Genomic DNA, 22380 nt, shown 5'->3' on the forward strand with positions numbered 1-22380 from the left:
GGCATTTATCCACGTGTGATCGAGTCGAAAACAAAACTCAACATTCATTCGAGGGTAGACAAAATGGAAATTAAGGTCGATTTTTGAGTGAAAATTTTTTTACGAATACAATACTTCCTTTTTTTTTTTGTAAAAATACAGTCAATCCCGCTTTTTGGAATATCTGTTAAAATAATCTCCCGTTTAATGTAATACTTTCTGAATGTACCAAGCCGTTTATGTCTGTTATTTTAATCCCGTTTAATGGAAAATTCCGCTTATTAGAATAATTTATCATGGAAAATTAGCTATTCTATTAAGCGGGTTTGACTATAGTATTTTTATTGTAATTACGGTAATGCAGCTTAATCTATGCCTTAGTTAGTGTTAAGTAATGAAAGTACCCTCCCCTTTGCACTGTTTAGTAAGAATAACTTAATATTTCCTGTTTAAAAATGTTGCATAACTTAGGCTTTCGAGATAATTACTGAGTAAGTTATGTCTAAATTTGGCTCCGAATAGTTTAGTTTATCAATGACTACGAAGAAAATCGAAATTAGACGATTCCAACAATGGTCTCATCTACAGATTTACAAATGTCTCTTGTAATAAACTTGATCATTTTCGTGAAGCTGTTTTTAAATGGAAGTACGATATCACACAAGATGGCTCCCAACTGTGCCAAGTATGCAGCTTCCAGGAGGACTCTCCGTTTGTCTCGTATGACAAAGCGCGGTATCGTCTGGAAGAAGAACCCTTCTTGGGTAGCGAGTGTCCTCAGTTAGAGTAGTGATGACTTCACTTGACGATATCGAGGCTGTCAGAGGAACTGACTGTAAGCTCACATGATCCTAAAAGAGTAGGGGGAAAACTATGTTTACCACTTGTCTAAGATAAGAAACACTTTGTATTTGAAGGATGTTGGGCCATTCCACGAAAAAGAAAAAGGAAAACGGATGTTTCGTCCATTGAGAAGGAATAAAAGGTGGAGAGAGGGAAGCTTTCAAATCTTTTAGGAAAAATCTTAAGTCACGTGATACATTTAAAGTAAAGTATTGAAATAATTAGGTTTCCTTCCCTCGTTTCACGTAAAACATGGCTCTCATTTGTCGTAGTCGAGTCATATGACTTGGGATTTTTGCTTTAGCGTTTCTTAAGTCAATTGCTCCTTCCATATGCTATCATGTTCTAAAATTTCATCCAGCACGTGACTGGTAATATATATTTTTTAAATTAACAATTTAATATGGTAATGAACAAACTTTGTTGTTTGAAAATGTTTAACATGTGTATGGAGTTGTAAGCAAATGACTGTTCATTGATTTTTTAAATCATTATTTTTTTATAAAATAATTTAGTCTTTATGTGTAAAATAACGACTTTTTCGTGAAATGGCCTTTTCAATAAGTAAACGTAATGTGTGTCGAAACTATGTGGGCAAAATTTTCTCGCCTAGATTCTACTTTTTAGAATGCTATTAAATCTAATGGCAATGAACTTCAAAGTCTGAATCTTTTTGTGTTGCAACAAGGATTTCACTGTAATCGAATTCAAACAAAATAATGGCAATACAAATGAGACTAAACATTTTTTTTTTTTTTTGCTGAAACGTTTATGCCCTTGCATTAATACTCGCTGTAATGAGATTTTACTGTATAGTTTCACATTGTACTGTGCTGCTGTAATAAAGGTGACGAGGCTCCGATATAATTAACAGACTGTTAGAGAAAGCAACCTTTCTACAATCATAGTAATACGACTAACATCTAAATACAGAGATTTCGATAAATCTATGAGTAAAATAACATCTTCAACTTCAACTCTAGAGTAATGGCCAAATTATTAGACTAAGACTGATTTAAAAGCAGATTCTTTATTGATTACATAACTATACACGTTAAGGAACATTGAAATAATTATCTAATACATATTTAGTATGCATTCCCTTGTTCTTGATGAGCATTTTAAGTCTTTTTGGCATACTTTTCACAACGTTCTTAACTTTTTGAAAAAGGAATTAAAAATTGTTTTACTTACTATTATATATACTCACATACTCACTAATTACCTAAAACTAACTTTAAATATAACAGAACACATTAATAAAAAGAACTAGGGAACTGTTTAAGCTGATTGACGTTATGTTCCTGGTAGGTAGATAAACAAAGAGCATAAACAAAGCAAACAGTGCTGCCACCTGCAATCATTAAATTATGCTTAAATAACTTAATAATCAGTGTACAGTATGTACTGTACTTTCACAGTAAAATAAATAGTATTTTAATGCAAATAGTGTACAAAAAACAAACAAACAAACAAAAAAAAACCTCTTTAGTCTAATAATTTGGCCAGCACTGTAGTACCCAATTCTGAGTGTAAAGTGTCACCTGTATACTTCGTTTCAAAAGCAGTTCTTTTATAGTGCCTTCTAGAATGTCTATAAAGAGGTTTTTTAAAAATTGTCTCTGTCACTATATGAGCTCTTTTAAACACTATGTACCGAGTCACTGCATCTATTCTGCCGTGTGCAGGTAAACGGCAATATCTGCAAAATGAGTTTTCATGATGTTTGAAGAAACACGTTTTGGATTCCGTACGAACAATAGGGAAATGTTGTAACTTACTTGTTTTCTTGCTTTTTTTTCTTTTGCAGCGTGAACCAAATACGCGAGCTTGTACTAAAAGCTAACGTATAATAGATGACAAAAATGTAAAAAAAAAAAAGAGAAATTTGCACTTACTGTCCTTTACCTGCCAAGAGGTTTTTCACTTTAACACCCAAAAAGTTTTTTTTTTTTAATAATTTCTACATGTAGTAACTAGTAATATTAGTATGCTACTACTAATAATACTTTTCTAGCAACAATAATTAAAATAATTCTCAAAACTTCAAAAGCTCAAAATCTTACCATTCCTCGGTTTTTCAGTATGTCTGGGCAGTTATCTTTTTTCCTGGAATGTGAGTATTCTAAAAGGAAATTTAACATTCTTTAAAACTCTCGACAGTTTATCAGGAATGAAATTTAAGATAATTTTAATTTTGTATGATTTTTTTACATCAAACCATCTGCAGAAGACACGTTATTTTGGAGTTTTAGTTACACAAACCAGCAACCAATATGAATAAACATGGTTTTTTCTAATCAATAAACTTTACAGACAAAAACTCATTCTTTGTTTTAGCACATTTTGGAACATCATTATTACCATTTAGAAGTTTATTAAAAATTATCATATTATTTACAACCATAAAATATTTTAGTAACATCAAACTTCTTTTAAAAGTTAGAATTTTTTCCTCATAAAAGTATCTGTTTTTTTTTTTTTTTTTTTTTTGGTTCATACGTTTGATTTAATAACTAATGAATACGTTATCAGAATCATTAACAAGTGTAATTTTTAACATTAAGTGGTTTGTCATAATTAAATACGCTTGGTAATAGAAAACAAAATTATGTAGACAATTTGCCAACTCGTTCCTTTATTAAGAATAATGAACTTTAAAAAAAAAGATCACTGTAAACTAGAAAATATTCTGCCTGTGAGTGTACTAGAAATATATTTGTTTGAATTAAAACAAGCAATGCACCCTTTTTGTATACTTTTAATGCCAATTTTCTAATTTATAACGAACCAATTAACAATCCATACTTAAAAGTATAAGAGTTACCTTTTTATGAACCACATCTTTTACGCTCAACTTTGTTTTCTAAAAATAGAGTTGTTTCCGAAACCTTACTAGTATTTATTTTTTTTTTGGAAAAGCATGCTAAAAACATAGGATTTAACCGTTTTTAAAATAATTTAACAAAGTCTAATGTATTTTTAACAATTATTTTAATCGGTGCGGGAACTGATTTTTTTTTTTTTTTTTTTTTTTTTTTTTGACTTCTGCACATGACATCACAAGTGATTGAATGTCATTCACATTAGCGTACTGCGCAAATTATCATTACCTGGCAACGCGGTTGACAGCAAAGCATAAACATTTAGTTCGGCAATGGAGTAGCGCGCCGAAGTGCATAATTTATGAAGTCATAAAGACCACGCCTTTTTTCCAAAATCGAACAGTAAAAAAAATTAAATAAAAAATAACTGTTGGGAAAATAAGTTTTTTCGGGCTCCATGTTTTTTTTATCTGTGTATTCTATCAATTTCAGTGACTAAAAGTATTACATTTGACTGAAGGAAGAAACCCCATTCTCGGTTAATAATAGTTAAGCTTAAAAATAAGTGGAAAGACAAGGGGATATATTCAAAACAATTACAAATTTGTATTCGAAATGATTAAACAATTTGGTCGCAACTAAATTCAGATAAATGTAAAAATTAAAAAAAAAACAGGGGGGGGGGGCGGGAGAAAAAATAATTGGGAACCCTAAAAATAATTGAATTACTAATTTGCTTAGTGAGATATAAATTTAAATAGGTAGTATGAGTACAGGTTGTATAGGTAGTAGAGTATTCAACACATTGTACTTGTGTTGAATACTCTACACAATATGTAATATGTAATAATATATACTATTTATTATATAAAATTAAAAAAAAAAACAGGGGCGGGAGGGGGGACGGGAGAAAAAATAATTGGGAACTTAAAAAATAATTGAATTTCTAAATTGCTTAGTGAGATATAAATTTAAATAGGTAGTATGAGTACAAGTTGTATAGGTAGTAGTGTATTCAACACATTGTACTTTTTAATTATATGCGAGAAGATGGTCAGACTGAAATTCTTCAGAAGATTTTTATTTAGTTGCTGCTTGTAAAGCCTGTTAAACGCCTTCTCAAAACCTACGTCCATGATAAAAATAATGTATAAGTAAATTAAAATAAATAAATAACTTACCGTATGATTTGGATGTGTCATAACTTTGAAGACACTTGTCGTTTACTTGCTTTTTGGTCTCCTAAAAAATGGTAACTTATTTATTTATTAAAATATGGCAGTGTTTGAATATTTTTACTTTCTATAACCATTAGTCTCAAGACAGAAAACGTTAAAAAAATATTTAGAACACCTTTGTTTTTTGAATAAATGCTTATTTATATTTAAAAATATTTTCAAACGTAAAATCTTCAAATTTATTGCAGTCAGGATAAGAAATTATGCAAAATATTTTCTCCATTTTTTATGTATGGTAAAGTTGAGTTGAATGGGGCAGCGCTGTATTTTTGCCCAAATAATGTGGGAAAAATAATTCTATCCTGATCAATACGTGTTGCAGCTTGCGATGCTTCTGCTACCTACATCTAATAGGCAAGCTAGATATAGTTTTCCACCTTTTTTTACCTGTATAAATGCAGCTCTGTGATTTCTCTCGACACTTCCCTAAGCTGTTTAGTGTATAAGTTATTTTGAAGTTTCAAAAAATGAATTTGTTATAACTGCAAATGGCGAAAAAGGGTAAAATAACACTCACTGAGAGCTTCAAAAAAAAAAAAAAAAAACCTCTCCAAATGCATGTGACACAATTTTTGCTAATTCTTACTTATGGTGACCCTCTAAATCCAAAGATGACCACTGATTTCCCTACATCACCCACGGCCTTTTATTCTTCAGTTTGCGATAGTTTCATAGTCAATACTTTTATTTAGAGTGGAAGGGTGTATTGAGCGTCAACATTCTTCTGAGGGGCTAGAGAGATGAAAAGTTCAAAAAAAAAAAAAAAAACATTCGTAGCGAGGAAAGAGACTCACGGGGAAAAGTCATTGTACCGTATTCTCCCTGTTGAAAGATTTAAAAAAATATCAAAAACAGTCCCTTTCTAATAGATTTTTTTTTTTGCACATTCATTTATTTTTGCTGTAGAACCAGAGTATTAGCCTCTTTCTATCAGCCTGATGTTGTAAAAGTTTTTAACGAAAAATATGGGGAGCATCGCATGTTGCACACAAGTCACATCGCAGACCTTCAGTAAAGATCCTTCTCGATTTAATAAATCAACATACATTCACATACATAATTTCAATTACAAAAGAAATGAAGTATGCTTTTAATAAATCATTAATGCGTATTTACATTTCTTTGAATTCATCGCCCCCATTTTTTTAGTAATGTATCAAGAAATTAGAAACTATAAGGGAAGTTTTCTTTGCCACACAGTGTGTTATATTATTGGGTTGCTTCTTATTTTTCAAAAATAATGTTCTCTGAAAGATCATGGCCGAAAACATGGGAAAAGTTACTTTTTTTTTTAATTTAGACTTATTTTCTCTCGCAAAAAAAAAAGTCTTAAACACTGCTGACGTCACAAGTGAGCGGCAAATCGCTAGGGTTACCAGAATAAAGTTTCAGGACTCTGCTAAACTTCGCTAAATGAAAATATTTTATTTAACTAAAAATTCTCATTCCGCTAATAAATTACTCACGGCGAAAAAATCATTAAATGGCGATATCTTGCCAGGAAAGAAAACCACGCTCTCCAATTCAAGATGGCTTTCATCACTTCTGACGTCACACAATGAAACAATTTGGTTTGAAAAGCAGACATTTTCAAAAAATGATTAAAAGTTTAATATTGGGAAAATAAAAGTTTTTTCTGGGTAATTGTTATTATTATTTTGCTTATTCTACCAATTTAAAGACGAAAAAGTAAGGAGATATATCATGCTATATATAGTAATATTGTGCAGTGCCACAAAAACTATCTTGTTAGAAAATAATTAAAAAGAAAAAAAAATAAGGGTTCCACAATTAATAAAAATGAATGTTCTAGTTACGTAGAATCCTTTCGAACGATTAGCAAGTAAAAATACCATCATTAACCCACAAATAGCAATAAATTTATTGTTATTGACGCATCAAACATTTATTTGCTAATTATTATTCCCTCACAAAGAGAATTTTTTACTCAGCAGTATCATCGGGATGATAATTCACGGGAATTAATTAATAGCTTTCATTGACAAATCTTAGAGAAGACGCATTACACAAATTGCAATTTTATTATCGTCAAAACAATGTACTTACAAAGAGCTCTTTCATTAGGATTTCTTCTTGATAGCTGGTTTTGTCGTCTACCTGACAAATTGCCTCTCCGTTGATGGATTGTTGATATTTGCTGGGCGTATACATCAAGGAATCGGGAGTTGTTGTTTGCGTTATTGTTTTAGGACTCCCTGGAAGAGAGAAAAGCGTGTTTGTTCAACAAAAAGCTAATGCTATGGAAATTCTTCTTTCGTGGTTGATGTTTTCTCTAAACAATTCAATGCATTTTTATATTTTAGTTATTTAGTTTTTTTTTTTTTTTTTTAAATGTTTTGTTGTTTTAGGGTTCACTTTTGTTAAAAATCGAAACTATGAAAAACAAAGCTCTGAACAAGTCATAGTTTTGCTGATGATTAGGGATTTATATCATTAGAAAGTAAAAACCAAGGTTGTACCATGCGCACTTCTTTAAATTTAAGCTAGGTGTCGTGGCTAAGACTTAATAAGTTTCAAGTTACTGAAGATTTGGTTAATACACCTGCAAAAATTCAGTACTACTTTACTCAAAGTAGCGTGCACAGCGTTTGGAAAGGGGGGGGGGGGGAGAGAGGGGAGAGGACACCTGTTCGACCGGGCACTTTTTGGGCTATTCGTACCAATAGAGGAATGAAATAGAAGCTCAAGTCCATTCTTACCTTAATTTGTAAAATGTTTGACTTAACGCCATTCTTAACACTCCAGAAATATACAACATACTATCCATTGTACTTTAAGCACTGCATATTATAAAAACGTTGCATTTAATTACATATTAATTGATTATACGTTTAAATACAGTTGAAGTATAGAAATGATTAGAATTTACCCTTTTGAGTTTATATCTAACTTGTGAGTCTTAAAGCTTTAGCAGAAAAACTAAAATCTAACAGTTTACTTTTTGCTTCCCTCAAAAAAATTCATATTCAATGCAAAAGCTGATACCTAAACTAATCAGTATCGTGGTTAACGACAAGTTGCTTCACGTTAAATAGCTTTATATAATGACATTTCTATCTGAAATGCATTCCCTGAAAGTGACGTTTTACTAAGATTTATTTATTTATTTATTTATTTATTTATTTTTTTTTTGGTAGAATGATCTCCTTTACGTAACTGATGTTCGGGTGGCACTAGTTTTGCTTCAAGTTTCAATAAAATCAGTTGACTGGTCTTGAGTATACTAAGACATACTAAGACGAACTAAGGACTACTAAAATGAAACTAAGACATACTACTTACGAAACTAAGACATACTTAATCTTTAATAGTAATAAATACAATGCATACCTCGACCATGGTGGTGTCTGTTTTTCCGTCTTTTAATGAAACAGATGACTAGAACAACATTTAATATTAATAGAAGCGATCCGACTACAGAAACAACAACAAGCAGGAGTTTTGGAAGCTCAGCATTGCTCTCGCTCAAGGCATCTTGACTTGCTCCAGTTGGCGCCATTGCATTTCCTCTTGATTCTGCAATGGACAATTTATGAATAAAGTCAAAAGAAGCAATCAATTTTCGATACTGTACTTTTTTTTATGATGCTCATACGACTTGATAGCACTTACGATTTTCAAATCCGTCACAGAAGTACTTTATCACGAAATTAATTTCTCCACCAATTGAAATGTTTTTAAAAAAGAAAAAAACCATGAAAGTATCAGGACTTCTAAAAGTTGAGACACAAATAGCAATTTGTGTATTTTACAAATTTTGAGAACTCTCACCAATATCGTTCTTTTCCTGACGAACAGCGAAATGTTATGAAGATGTCATGCAAGATAGAAATTGAGCCACCAGTAGCGTGATTGCCTGCATGCATAGGTTTTGTCCAGAGCATAAAAATGGGATGAGGTTTACGTTACGCAGGAAGATATTTTTTTTATTGAGAAACTTATTGCGTGCTAGAGTAGTATCAGATCTTTGCAGTTTCAGTAAAATCTAATACACAAATTTTTTTCGTTTGATTTTTTGATATTTTCTCTACCAGAAACTAACTTCAAATTCATTGCTCTAAATTTTAAAAGCGTTAACTCCAAAATCTTATGTTCAACAATGTCTCGTAAAAAATTAAGTTTTTACCTTACAAGTGTTTCAGTTTCTTTTTGTTATTACAGTAAACTTAGAATGCGTTATTTTTCCACATTAAAATTTGAGGAAGTTGAATGGTTACAAAGTGTTGACAGTTTTTTATAAGTAAAATCTTTGAGTGAAAAAAGTAACGTAAGAGCAGCGGTTTTAAAGAAAACACAAAATTTTTGATTCTTTGTTTTTGGGGTTTTAATAGTCAGCAACTAATTGCAAGCATGAAGATTTCCTAACAGCCGAACAACACATCATTAACACTAAAGTCATAACAATAAAAAAAAGGAGAGGAATATTTTTTTAAAACTCCATTAAAAAAAATATTAAAGAAGCAAAATATCACTTTAAGACCTTGTGATGAAAGAACTGACTGTCATAAGACCGAGAAATTAAATTTTACACCAATGTTGTGTGAAGGAATAAATTTGCTTGGAAACTGTGACCTTTCTTTCGAGACATTAACTATTCTCTTTTTAAAATTGTTTATTTACTCTTCATTTTCGAAGTATAAAAATTACCAGAACAGCTTATCATCCGCAGGCTTGGTACCACTGTATCAAAGTACACTGTAAAAATTTTTGTGTAACCTTACTCGGTAGCAGCTTAGTTACCTCCAGTGCTCTGGAGTAACTTAACCGATAAAACTGGCGTCAAGTTACACACCGCTTGTGGAAGGTTACACCATGGTAATGTAACTATAGCGTAATGTCTCACTAATTTTTTGCGTAAGGTTACGCCAGAAATTTCTGTATGCCTAAAAAAAATTAAGCTTTCCTCTGACTTTCTTGAACGAGTTATCAAGTGCATGCTTTTTAAACCCCTCCCTCCCCGCCCCAAGCAATGTACACCAATTGTTTATTTATTTTAAAATATAACAAGACATTTATATTGTACTAAGAAAGGAAATGACCTGAGTGGCGTCAGAACCCAGAACGCAAGTCTGAGGCAGGTCGCAGATCAAGAGTTTTTATTTTTCGGCCATAAAGGACGGTTTTCGTTTCGCTAATAAGAGTTTACCTGCTTTGCGCCGATTCTGATCGTTACGCATGCGCTTTGAATTCTACTGAAACCACAGTGCAAGATTCCTCCAAAAAATTTAAGTTTTCAATACAATGATGCTACACACTTCAGAGCTCGTGTAACGTTGCACCCATTAAAACTGGTAATTTAACAAAAAACATTTTACAGTGTATACGAAGAAATAAACTCACTTTGTGTGATAGCTCTTGTGTTCTCTTTGCTATACAAGCTCTCACCCAGCATGTTTCTGGCTGACATGCTGAAACTGTATTCCTTTTCTGGTTCCAGCCCAGAAATAACAAACACTGTGGTGTTTGCTGGGAAGACATCAACATATTTGGGATCATTTGAACCGGTAATTTCATATCGTATTCTGAACTGTTGCGGAAGGCCACTGCTGTATCCTGGAGTCCAACTGACTACCACGCTGTCCGAAGAAGAATTGACGATTCTTATGCTATATGGGGGATCGGGAGGACCTGAAAATTATGTTACTTATATATAGTTTCCATATTGTAGAAAATTCATTTTAAAATACTTAATGCAACCGTGCTAAGCGTAAAAATTGCATCTGCAGCTGAGTTAAAAATGAGAAAATTCTTTTTTATATCCATTACATTTTTTTTTTTTTTTTTGAAATGTCTCCCACCTTCAAATGCTTCTGAAACATTGTATTTTGGTAAAATATATTACAAAGAGCCACCTGACGACAATAATTAAATTTTGATAGTAAGTATCGATATGACTTTTGTGCTTAGCACTGACATACTCCTCCGGGTAAAAGTTAATTTTTTCCAGTGTTTTATTCTCATTCATACATTGAATGAGCAATAGCAGAACATACACGATTATTACAACAGTACATTTAATTTAGATATAACAATGTAATTACAGTTAAATTCAAATGGTTATGCAATTCATTAGTTTAATATCGATATCTTTTAGACATTGTAATAAATTAGTCAAGAAAGGAAATCATAAAAAGATAATTGTTAAAAATAATAATCACGTTTGATTTACAAAATTATGTGATTAAGAACGAAACAGGGAAGCTGATTAAAAAATTTTGTGAATCGCTTTTTTAGCTTCTCTATTTTTTGATTAACTGTTATTCCAAAATATTCCTACATCAAAGCGTCTGAAATCATTAAAAATACTTAAAAACCTATCAGTTTTCGGGATTTATCTCTTTATTAAGGGGACTGTGGACCTTGAAAGCTTTTTCTTTCATTTATTATTTTTGAAATATGAAACTGGGCATAAAAGTTGGTAAGTTTATTAGCATGCAAAATATCAAGCAAAAAACTGCAACAAAATAAAAATTTAATTAAAATTAAAAATTTTGAAATTTAAAATAAAAATTTTGAAATTTAAAATAAAAATTTTAAAATGCTCCACACGACTCAATTTTTGCTTTTTTTCTCAAATAATTTGCATTTTATCAGAGAACAGAACATTGTCAAGAACTTTGGGTATCCATTTAAGGATTGGTTCATTATTAACTGCACAGTATTTTTTTTTCGCTTAAAGCAATAGTTTTTGTTGCAAATATTACATAAAAATCAAAACTTTAATATTTTTAAGCAACATAAAATTCTCTTAAACCTTAATGCATACCCAGTTTTATCAAGCTACTACCAAAGTAGCATATTCTGAAATTTGAAGAATATCGACCAAAAATTAAGTCGCATGGAGCTTTTTTTTCAATCTGTGTCAGCATCAAATTTTCCAGTCCGAGATAAATGACGTTAAAGTCTAATTTCACCTACATTTAATGATCTTCGTATTTTAATACCTCCCGAAAGATATTTTTACGATGACTAAATATTTGACATTAATACCAATGTAAGAATTTATTGACACTTAGTTTACATGTTTTACACTTAGTTTTACTTAGTTTTTCGACTTTGTTTACATTTTTTACAGCCATTTTAATCGAAAACACGCTCTGTTTACTTTTTTTGAATGCATATAACTTCGCGATGAAACATCAGATTAAGAAGAGTTTTTTTTTTATACGATTCAGCACACTTCATATATTGTTACTTCCACGGAATAAAAAAAATCATATTTTTGACTGATTTCATCTATTTGGAAGTTCCATGGTCCCCTTAAGGTTTTAGAATAAAGAAAGAAAACTGTTTGTTGATTTACCTCTTCTTCGAAGTTTGACTTTGACGTGGTCGTGTCCCAACTCATTCCTTGCCACGCATGTGTAGTATCCGAAATCAGAAGCTTGTAAATGTTTCACAAACAACACACTTTCCCATGTAAGGTCGTCTAATTGAGCTGCCTGGGAAGCATATTTACTACTGCCAAAAATGTCTCCACCGATGACGCCGCCATTGTAGGACCATACAAAGCTGACAGCTGGCGCTCCTTCAGCTAGGCAAACAAGTCTTGCAGCTTCACCTTCTTCACCAGCAACGTCCACAAAACTGTGTGGCAAACGCACTTCTGGTTTGACTGTAAAAATATTTTAAGAGATATCATTAAAGAAACTTTAATTGTCCAAATATTTTTTTTTTCACAGAGAAAAGGTACAGAGGCAAAGGTACTGGGAAAATCAAAAATTAAATTTAAAAAAAAAGAAAGAAAACTTATCTAAGTGAACAAAAATTAATAGCTCCCGAAATTCCTGAATAGGGTGCGAAATTCACGAGCACTTTATGAATAGCTAAGTTCTACATAACTAATATTTTATCCTATTTTTCGCAAAAAAAAAAAAAAACTTTTTTTAAAATTTTATTTTAAACTTTGGCAGATTTACAGTTATCGTATTGCAAAAACAATTGTTTTGCATTTAAGGCGTTTAGTATCAATACCAACTAAATCCTTTTTTTTCCAGGAGAAACAAAAAATATTCACGGACGTTTTCTACCTGGTTGAGCTGGATGCTCTCCAAATTACATTGAGCATGATAGTATTCACCAAGAAATATCGAGTTACAAAAACAGAAAGACATTTAATAGCTTCAGCTGGTTTTGATACTAAATGCTTGATTAAAATTTCGAATAATCAATGGTTTTTTAAACGATAAAATATTGCAGAGTTCCTACAAAAACTATAAAACATTAAAAGGCTTAATACAGGTGTAATTTCATTTTATCTGTAATTAAAAGTTAAAATAATTTGCAAGCCTCATACGGTATGTCAATACAGGGATTTGCTTAAACTTTTTTACGATAATTGTAAAGAAAACTCCCCCCCCCCCTTTTTTTTTTAAATTTTACTTAGCCAATAACTAGATTTAATTCTTAAGCATTGTTTGTGACGAAGACAAAATCTAGTGACCTTCCACGGTAGCAGCAGACAAGTTACTCAGATAACATCCAGTCTGCTAAAGATTTCGAGAAGTGACAAATCCTTTCTTTGTCCTTCCGCATTTGCGGAGTGACTATGTTTTGGTGGTTCGAATTAAAGCTATAGATGTTCGTATTAGGGCTGCGGAGTCTGAATCAAAAAGTCGAAGTTGTTTCTTTTCCTTCAAAGTCCGCAATTCTGCCAGTGCTTTGCCGATATGGAGCCGAAGTCAGATTTTGTGGTAAAGGAGTCGGAGTCGAAGGCTTTAAAATTCCCGTTGTCGGAATCGGAGGTAGTCGGTCACTTTTCCTCCGACTCTGCAGCCCTGGTTCGTAACTTACTAAAAGATATCAAATTGCTGAAAGAACAGCTACTTTGATTACGCAAATGCTTCACAATGTCAGATGAAAAATCGTATGAGTAAACGTTCGAAAAGATGTTGTAGAAATACTGATAATAGTTACATGAAATCCAAAAAGGACTACTTTCTTGTTTTTTAATGCATATTTTTTCTGTAGAAAATAGTATTTCTGTGAATAGATAATGGCGATCGTGTTTTTTTAAAAAGAAAACATAATAATTCACTTATTTATCATATTTATTTTTTTTTTGATTAATTTTTGTCACTTATCCCCCCCCCCCCCGAAATTGTGCAAAGATTGGAAATTGATCAGGCAATAGGAAATCAGATTAATAAAAAACTGCATGTTGTGGACATCACTTGACACTCTAGTATACACTCGATATATTGACTAGATATATTGACACTCTAGTTTTAAAACGTGTGTTTTTTAATAACTTAGCAAAATATCTGACTTAGGCCCCCTAATAACGTCATGGTACGTCATAAATAGCATACATTTTTGATACCTTAATATAATTCAAGGCATAAAAGTTACTTCCCTGTTTGCCAAATCAATAATACAGGTTTTAAATTAGTAAAACATAACTCTCATCAAAACCTGAAAATCAAAATGTTTTGTTTTTGTAAAACTTCTGCTTCTAAGCCCACAAGTGTAATTGACCGTATTGGTAAATATGTATCTGCACATTATTATTGTAATGTTTCCCCCAATCACACAAAATATTTCCGTCTGGATTAAATTAGTGGTATATACAGGGTGTCCTAAAAGCCCCCTACACAATTGAAAAATTCATAGAAAAGCAACAAATTGTTATATAAATTCACGATTTGCGTCATAATATTCACTAGTACAAGAATATTTATCAACATCGTAAAAAACAAAGGAAAAAAAATAAAAGTTGTAATCATTAGTAACTTCTGTGACGGCCGTAAAGTCACAGTAAGAAAAGCAAGCGTAATGTGAGGTGTGAATTTTATCATACAGAAAGCAATACTTTTCATTACTAGAGTCGTTTAGATTTGGTTCGAGCAACAAGCGTGAACACATTGAAATCTGTCAATGAAAGGTAGTGTAGATCAGGGCACGTTTACGCAGTGCCGTTTTTTCAAAACGAATTATAACTGGAGAGCAAATAGTCATAACATATTGATGCTACTCCTCACAAGTTTTTGAGCATCAGTCGCATCATGTGTTGAGCATCAGTGGTGCATGGTTCGATCAGGTTGAAATGATACCGACTGGGGACGTATAGCCTTTAGCGATGAATACCGCTTCCAACTGTGTCCTAACGATCATCGAAGACGCGTTTGGTGACACCCAGGACAGAGGGGGGATTCTGCTTTCACTTTTGCACGCCACACTGGCCCTAAACAAGGCATTATGGTCTGGTGTGTCATTTCCTTTTATAACTGGATCCCCTTGGTCGTAATTAGAGGTACACTTACTGCACAGTGGTACATTGACGACATCTTAAGACCTGTTTTGCTGCCGTTCCTTTTGCAGTACCCTAGGTTGGTTTTCTGCAGGACAATGCCAGATGACGTACGGCACGTGTTGCTATGAACTGTCTTCAAGCTTGTCAAACTCTTCCGTGACCTGCCAGATCGCAGAACTCTCCCATCGAGCATGTCTGGGATACGAAGGGATGCGATTGCATCTGGTAAGGAATGTTGATAACATCGTTTGACAATTGGAGCGAATTTGGCAGGAAATACCACAGGACACCCTCCGGGAGCTTTATCGGTCTTTGTCACGCCTTGCTTCAGCTTGTATCCACAGGCTAGAAGCAGGTCAACACCTTATTGAACTTGTTAGTGTAACTTCGACATAAAATATTCAATTGTTCTGATAATTTAATCATTTACTATTCTGTGCATTGTCTTCCTATCCACCAATTTTCATCTCAGTCGGACCACTCCTTCTTGGTGCGTCGAATTTTTTGTTATAGAGTCTATTTTTGCGTGTTAAAAATAAATCCAAACTTCAAGGCGGGCAAGTTTACGCGTTGACGACTGAGCACCTTTACGCACGTTCTTACTGTGTCTTACTCCTGAACGTGCCATGACGCTTTTTTTTTTGCTCCGAATTGCCTCAAAACTTTTTAGTATTTTCAGGTGATTTAGTTTTGAAAATCCCCATTTAATGTTTAATTGAGTTACAAATACTTATCTATAGCTTACAATCATGTAATGCAGTCTTCATACCCGTTCAGCTTTTGCTTTATACACTATTTAGTATGTAATTTTTTTTTTTTTTTTAACGATGGTAAGTCATTATGTTCAAAACACTAACAGAACCACGTTAGGTGTCAAAATAAATATGCGATGGTAAGTCATTATGTTCAAAACACTAACAGAACACGTTATGTGTCAAAATAAACGTGCCCCTTATCCGGGGCACGTTTACGCAACCGACTTGGACTTAAAAAAAATTTGTTTAACTGTTAAAAACACAAACTGAGCAACATCCGAATATACCAATTTTGACTCCATTAACTGCTTCATAAACCCACAATGTCTAAAACTTCCTAAGTTAAAACATAAAATTTAGAAAATTCATTGAAAAAAATCCGCATAAACGTGCCCCGGTCTACTCTATAGATTTCTGTTTAATAAAATGATTAAACACTTCGCATTACGTTTGTTTTTCTTACTCAGACTTCACAGCCATCGATGAAGTTACATAGAACTTACCTTTTTCTTTCTCCTTTTTTTACGATTTCATAAAAAAAAATCATGAACCTATGACGTGTTATGGCCCAAATTGCATATTCATACGATAATTTATTGCGTTTCTACGAATATTTAAAATGTGTCAGACTTTTCGACACCCGTTTATATTGCTAGAAGAAGGCTGAAAGCCACCGAAAAAAAACGCAAATTAGTTTAAATCATCTCATTATTACGCGTCAGTTTCGAACTGGGCTTTTATTCAGGTCGCTCAAGCAGTTTAGGCGAATCGTTCGAGCGATTGCTGTAACTGATTACTACTTTAGTAGAAAACATTGCATTAGAAAACCTTCTAACAATACAAATTAGGAGAAAACAGTAAGGCAGTTACTTTTGCCATTGATGGAGCTCATTAGTCTTGTTTAGACGAATACAATTTGCATTATTTAAGTTAAAAAAATCCTAGCTACGTTTCTAAAGTAAATAGGGTACTCACAAGAAGGGATATAGACTAAAAACGAATTAAATGATCATTTACGTATAAATGTGTACTTGAACTTAGAAATAAATGTGCCATTTTTTTTTAGTGCACAAAGCTGTTCCTGTATAAATGCCATCTTTATTATGTAGTACATTTACTTAGGTTAACATGACCGTTAACAAGAATGGAGTCGTTTATGAAATTTTAAAAGTATTTTTTTCTGAAAGAGCATAGGATTTGACCATTTTCAACATAATTTGACAAAATTTAATATTTTTTAACAATTCATTAATCGGCGCGCAGATTGAAATTCATTTTTTTACGCTTCTGCACATGGCATCACAAGTGATAACATTCCATTCACAGATGGCATAAGCGCACAGCACACATTATCATAACCTGGCATCGCGGTTGTCAGCAAAGCGTAAACATTTAGCGTGCCAATGGAATTTCGGGCCAAAATACATCACTTGTGACGTCATAAAGACTGCCCCTTATTTCCAAAATCGAACATTTAAAAAAAAAAATCGGTAAAAAATAACTGCTGGAAAAATAAAGTTTTTTCTGGCTCCTTGTATTTATTTATTATTTGCTCTATTCTAGTGATTAAAATTAACACTTTTGACTGAAGGAAACAACCCCATTGCACAAGATTTTTTTTTTTTTTTTTAAATGGCTCTTGCTGAGAATATCGTCACAGCACAGTACAACATAGTGAAATATAATACTTTTTTATATTCAGCGGAAAAGCTTATGTTTATCTCATATCTACAGCTATCCTTACATGCATAAAGCTCGTTGTTAAAAGTAGTTTATCCCGAATTTCAAAAAGTAATTTATCCTTCTGTCTACATCAGTCATTCTCAACCTGTAGTCCGCAGATCACTAGATGACTGCGAGCAATTTTGATGTGGTCCGCGATCAGCTAGTGCAAATTAATCTACCCTGAATACATATAGTATTAATTAAATTTATAAAAGTAACCTTTGGGATTTATCTTATTTCACCTAATATAATTGTTGTAAAAATATTATTTACTAGAAAATCCCCTGGCAAGGAATGACGGGTGAAAATTGGCGTTGCAGTGACGTTTTCATAACTTCACCAAGTGTCCTGGCACAAATTCATTGTTGAAGTGATACGAAATTTGTAGCCGCAACGTGAGTTCTGTGATTCATCATTTTTCTGTCACTTTGTAACTGCTGACCTTGCAACTTTGAAATGACATTTTGTGCTATCAGGGTAATTTATAAAATACATGCTGCATAGGAATTTTTAAATGCAAAAACATTGTATTTTGTTAAATTAATGAGAAATGGTTACTAAATTTGAAAAAGTTTCAAAATCAGTCCATCAAACTGATTTCACAATTAAGAACACACTGCCCCTTTTAAAGCTAAAGCTGTTCATTACTTTGAAAACTGAACTATAAAACCGGTTTTTAACTTTATAAAATGTGTTTATCTTTCTTAATCAAGCACAACAACAAATATTATTCTTTGTTTCTTTTATATTTAGATCTTTAAAATTCTAGTTTAAATAATTCACCTCTTAAAAGAAAAATTCTCAATTTCAGAATGATTCATGGAAAGGGAAAGCATAAGCTTGGTGCGATCCAAAAGTACTGAGCCTTCGTTAAAAAAGACCGATTTATTGAGCTGATTGGAAGGACTGCCTAATAGTCTTAAAAAATAGGTACCTCTTGCAACAATGTACTTCTGTAGGCGGCTTTTCCAGGACTCAAAGGCATCCCTTAAATCCTGTTTCGAGGTATCTGCAAGGGCTGCCTTGACATGTGCTTTGATGTCCTCGATGCAGTCGAAATGTTTCCTTTTCAACGCTGATTTTTAATCGGGGAAGCAAGAAGAAGTCAGGAGGCCATAAGCCCGGACTTTAGGAAGGTTAGTGCAACACAGGAGCGTTGACTCGAACCTTCTTCAGTCAGAACTCTCAGCACGAGTTTCGTGCAGATTTTCCGCATGTGCAACTTCTCCGTAGCAATGCGTTGCACCGTTGTTTCCGATACACCCAGGGCTTTTTCTACTTGGTAGAGACTCAAACACCAGTCCGTGCTCAAAAATTCACACACTCGTTGCAAATTTATGTCAGTACGGGTCGAAATTGGGCGTCCAGACTGAGGTTTATCAGTCACCACTTTCTAGCCTTACGAAAGACCTCGTGCGATTTTTCCACTTGCGTATAGGACAGAGACTTTGTCCCAAGCGCCTGTTGAAGCATTGCGAACGTTTGGGAAGGAAATCGGAAGCATAATTTGATTTCTTTGCATTACTCTGACGAACTTCTTATATCGCCGTGTCACGAATCACCGTATAGGGGTTACTGTTAAGGCCGATGGTGCCGCTCCGAAACCTGGGAGGCAACTGAACTGCGTTGCACTGTAAAGCCAACAACCCCCACCACCGTCGCTGTAAAGCGGAGCGAGCTGCAGGGTGTGCATGCTTCAGTAAAGTGAGGCTCATTACTTTTAGATCGTACCATGTATATGTTGCTGTTAAAGACCGAAATTTGGTAATGTCGAACTTGCCGTAAAATGTCAACAATTCCATAGCAAAGATCTTGGTGAAAGACCAAATATGTCCGATGGATTTTCATATTCTTCAATTTCGGTTTTTACTGTAACATATACAGCATAGGACAGCATTTAGAGTAAAACTATGAACTTAACTAGCAACGTATAGCAAAAAAAATTGCATGTTAATTATTTTACTCCCATCGTTCAGTTCGTATAGTTAGTTATATATATTTTTTTCTTTCACTTTTGTTTTATGTCGTTATCTCACCCCAATTATTATGATTTTGCTTAGAGCAAGCAAACTGTGACCTAGGTGTAAGTGTTCACTCACAACTCACACTTGACTATGAGCTGAGCTCGTTGGACGGCTTCTTTCCCAATTCCATTGTAGGCCACGCAGTCAAATTCTCCAGCATCCAGACGAGTAATATTGATCACGCTGAGCACTGATTTCCCTCGTTCAACAGCTTCCCGCGTCCTGGTGAAGTCGAAGCCAGTTCTACGCCACGTGATCATTCGATTTACAGCGGGGTTGGCGTCAGCTTCACACTCGAATTCGGCGTTTTCTCCAGTACCGATCATTAATGTCCTTGTTAATTTGGTGACACGAGCTGGATCTGGAATTGTAAGAAAATATATAGAACACTGATTTATGAAGAAATTACAGTAAATTCGGTCAACATATTGAATAATTTAAAAATATATTATTAAATCATGGGTAAACGAACTTCTTTATAATAAGAAAGAGACCTATTGTCGAGCTCTGATAAGTTGACATCCAATTGGCTGAAGCGCAAACGATTCTATTTGATAAAATAGGGGTAAGAACAGCCACCGCGTCATTTAAAACTACGACTTTGGTTTGTAAATAAGTATTGGTGTACCGTTTTAATAGACCTGACTGTACCATGAATGAAACTAAACAAATAAAATGCACCTGACGTACATGTGCCTAAACCCTCGGCTAGCGCAGTGTGCCTACAAAAAAGAAGTCTTGACACAAACAGTACATATAAAACGAAATCAAATTTATTAATACGCAAAAGAAAAACACTATACAAAAGTAAAAAGAATAACTTGTAATATTCTAAAAGTAAAAACACGTGGCGAAGTATATATATATATATATATATATATATATATATATATATATATATATATATATATATATATATATATATATATATATATATATATATATATATATATATTTGTTAAAAAGCATAATTGTTATTTATGTGAGTAATGTGAGAAATATAAATCGAAATAGAGGGAAACGTGATATGCGAGTGCAACACGGTTACAAAATAAGGAAACTACTCAAAAAACGGTAATATTTACTTTTATCATCCCAAAAAATAGTTTAAATGAAAATTAGGGATATGAGGAGTTTACTCTTTGCACAAAAAATTTTCTTTATAAGATGATGCTGAAGTTCAATAGTGTGTATGGCCACCTCTGAGTGCCAGGCACGCTGCACAACGATTACTCATACTTTCTATGAGGTGGTGGATGAGTTGTGGGCTTAAACAGTTCCAAGCATACTGGAGAGCTCTTTTTAGCTCCGGAGCGGAGCTTGACGTGGGCGAACGGGCTGCAAGTTATCTCCCGAGCATATCCCAGACATGCTCGATAGGGTTCAGATCAGGGGACTTCGCAGGCCACGTCATTCGCTGGATATTTTCTGATTCGAGGAAGTCATCGACCACAGCTGTTCGGTGACATGGCGCGTTATCGTCCATAAATATGAACTCAGGACCAACAGCACCTCGAAACAAGCGAACATAAGGCTCAAGAACCTCGTCTCTGTATCTTTGATCAGTGACTGAGCCTGTCTCACAAATATGGAGGTCGGTGCGGCCATCCAACATAATGCCCGCCCACACCATTACTCCTGCTGACGCAAAGTGATGTCTTTCTCTTATGTTTTGCGGTTGGAAACGAGTCCCCTTTTCTCTCCAGATTGTTACCTGACGAGAATCACTCTGTAGAGTAAAGCGGGACTCATCACAGAACATCACATTAGTCCACTGTCCCACACTCCAATGCCGATGTTGCAAGCTCCAGTTTAAACGAGCGGTTTATGCGCTGATGTGAGAGGAATGCAAACTGCTGGTCTTCCGGCATACAGACCGACATGATTGAGTCTCCTGTAAACAGTTTGAACTCGAAATTGTTATTCCTGTGACGGCACTGAGCGCCGAACCCAGTTCTCTGGCACAGCTGTCCCTATGACGTCGTGCAGAAATTGCCAGAAAACGATCTTGGCTTGCGGTTGTGACTCTTTGTCGACCTGGTACTGGTCGGCGGGTAACATTTCCCGTATTTGAAAACCTCTGCCACAGTCTCGAGATTACACACTGAGGCACACTAAGAATACGAAACACTTCAGTTTGTGATCGTCCAGATTCTAGCATTCCAACGATTCTTCCTTTTGCAAACATGTCCAATTGGCGTCTTTGTGCCATTATTAGATCTGTTTCACCAGATCCAATTTTTCTTGGTACAGCAATTGCATGAAACGCGCATGAACTCTCCAAAGCGTGCGAGCTGTTTTATCCACATTCCGAAACGCGCACCTAATTCGCGCATGACACCATCGACTATACTATTTTGCATAAACATATTGTTTCTTCTTCAACCAATGAATCTCCATAAGTAACTTTATATAATTTTACGAAAATTTACAGATTTTTCTCGCATTTTATGAATTATGCTTAACTTTTGGACACTAGTGTATATATATATATATATATATATATATATATATATATATATATATATTCAGTTTAGTTAAGTTCACTAAAACTCGAGCAGAAACTAACTAACTTATTCTGTCAAATTATCTTTATTAAGAATATTTTAGAAGCATTTAAGTGTCCAAGGAATTTCAGAAATCATTTACTTTTCATGAATCAGTTTTTAGTGTTACGGAAATTTTTACACAAATAATAAGATTTAGAAAGATGCAAAA

General features: G+C 33.7%; 1 protein-coding gene across 1 annotated transcript in view; it reads right to left on the reverse strand.

Annotated features, from left to right (window-relative positions):
- Window positions 1-635: 635 nt before the first annotated feature.
- Window positions 636-22380, reverse strand: part of LOC129229565 (nephrin-like) — a 228269-nt gene continuing 206524 nt past the window's right edge. Inside the window, exons 15-22 of the mRNA XM_054863892.1 lie at window positions 19745-20023; window positions 12210-12521; window positions 10247-10534; window positions 8237-8422; window positions 6953-7101; window positions 4829-4889; window positions 2889-2947; window positions 636-830 (exon numbers count right to left, since the gene is read on the reverse strand). Of these exons, the coding sequence (XP_054719867.1) occupies window positions 636-830; window positions 2889-2947; window positions 4829-4889; window positions 6953-7101; window positions 8237-8422; window positions 10247-10534; window positions 12210-12521; window positions 19745-20023 (1529 nt within the window). The remainder of the gene's footprint in view (window positions 831-2888; window positions 2948-4828; window positions 4890-6952; window positions 7102-8236; window positions 8423-10246; window positions 10535-12209; window positions 12522-19744; window positions 20024-22380) is intronic.

The sequence above is a fragment of the Uloborus diversus genome, chromosome 9 (genome assembly GCF_026930045.1).
Source record: "Uloborus diversus isolate 005 chromosome 9, Udiv.v.3.1, whole genome shotgun sequence".
Lineage (NCBI taxonomy): Eukaryota > Metazoa > Arthropoda > Arachnida > Araneae > Uloboridae > Uloborus > Uloborus diversus.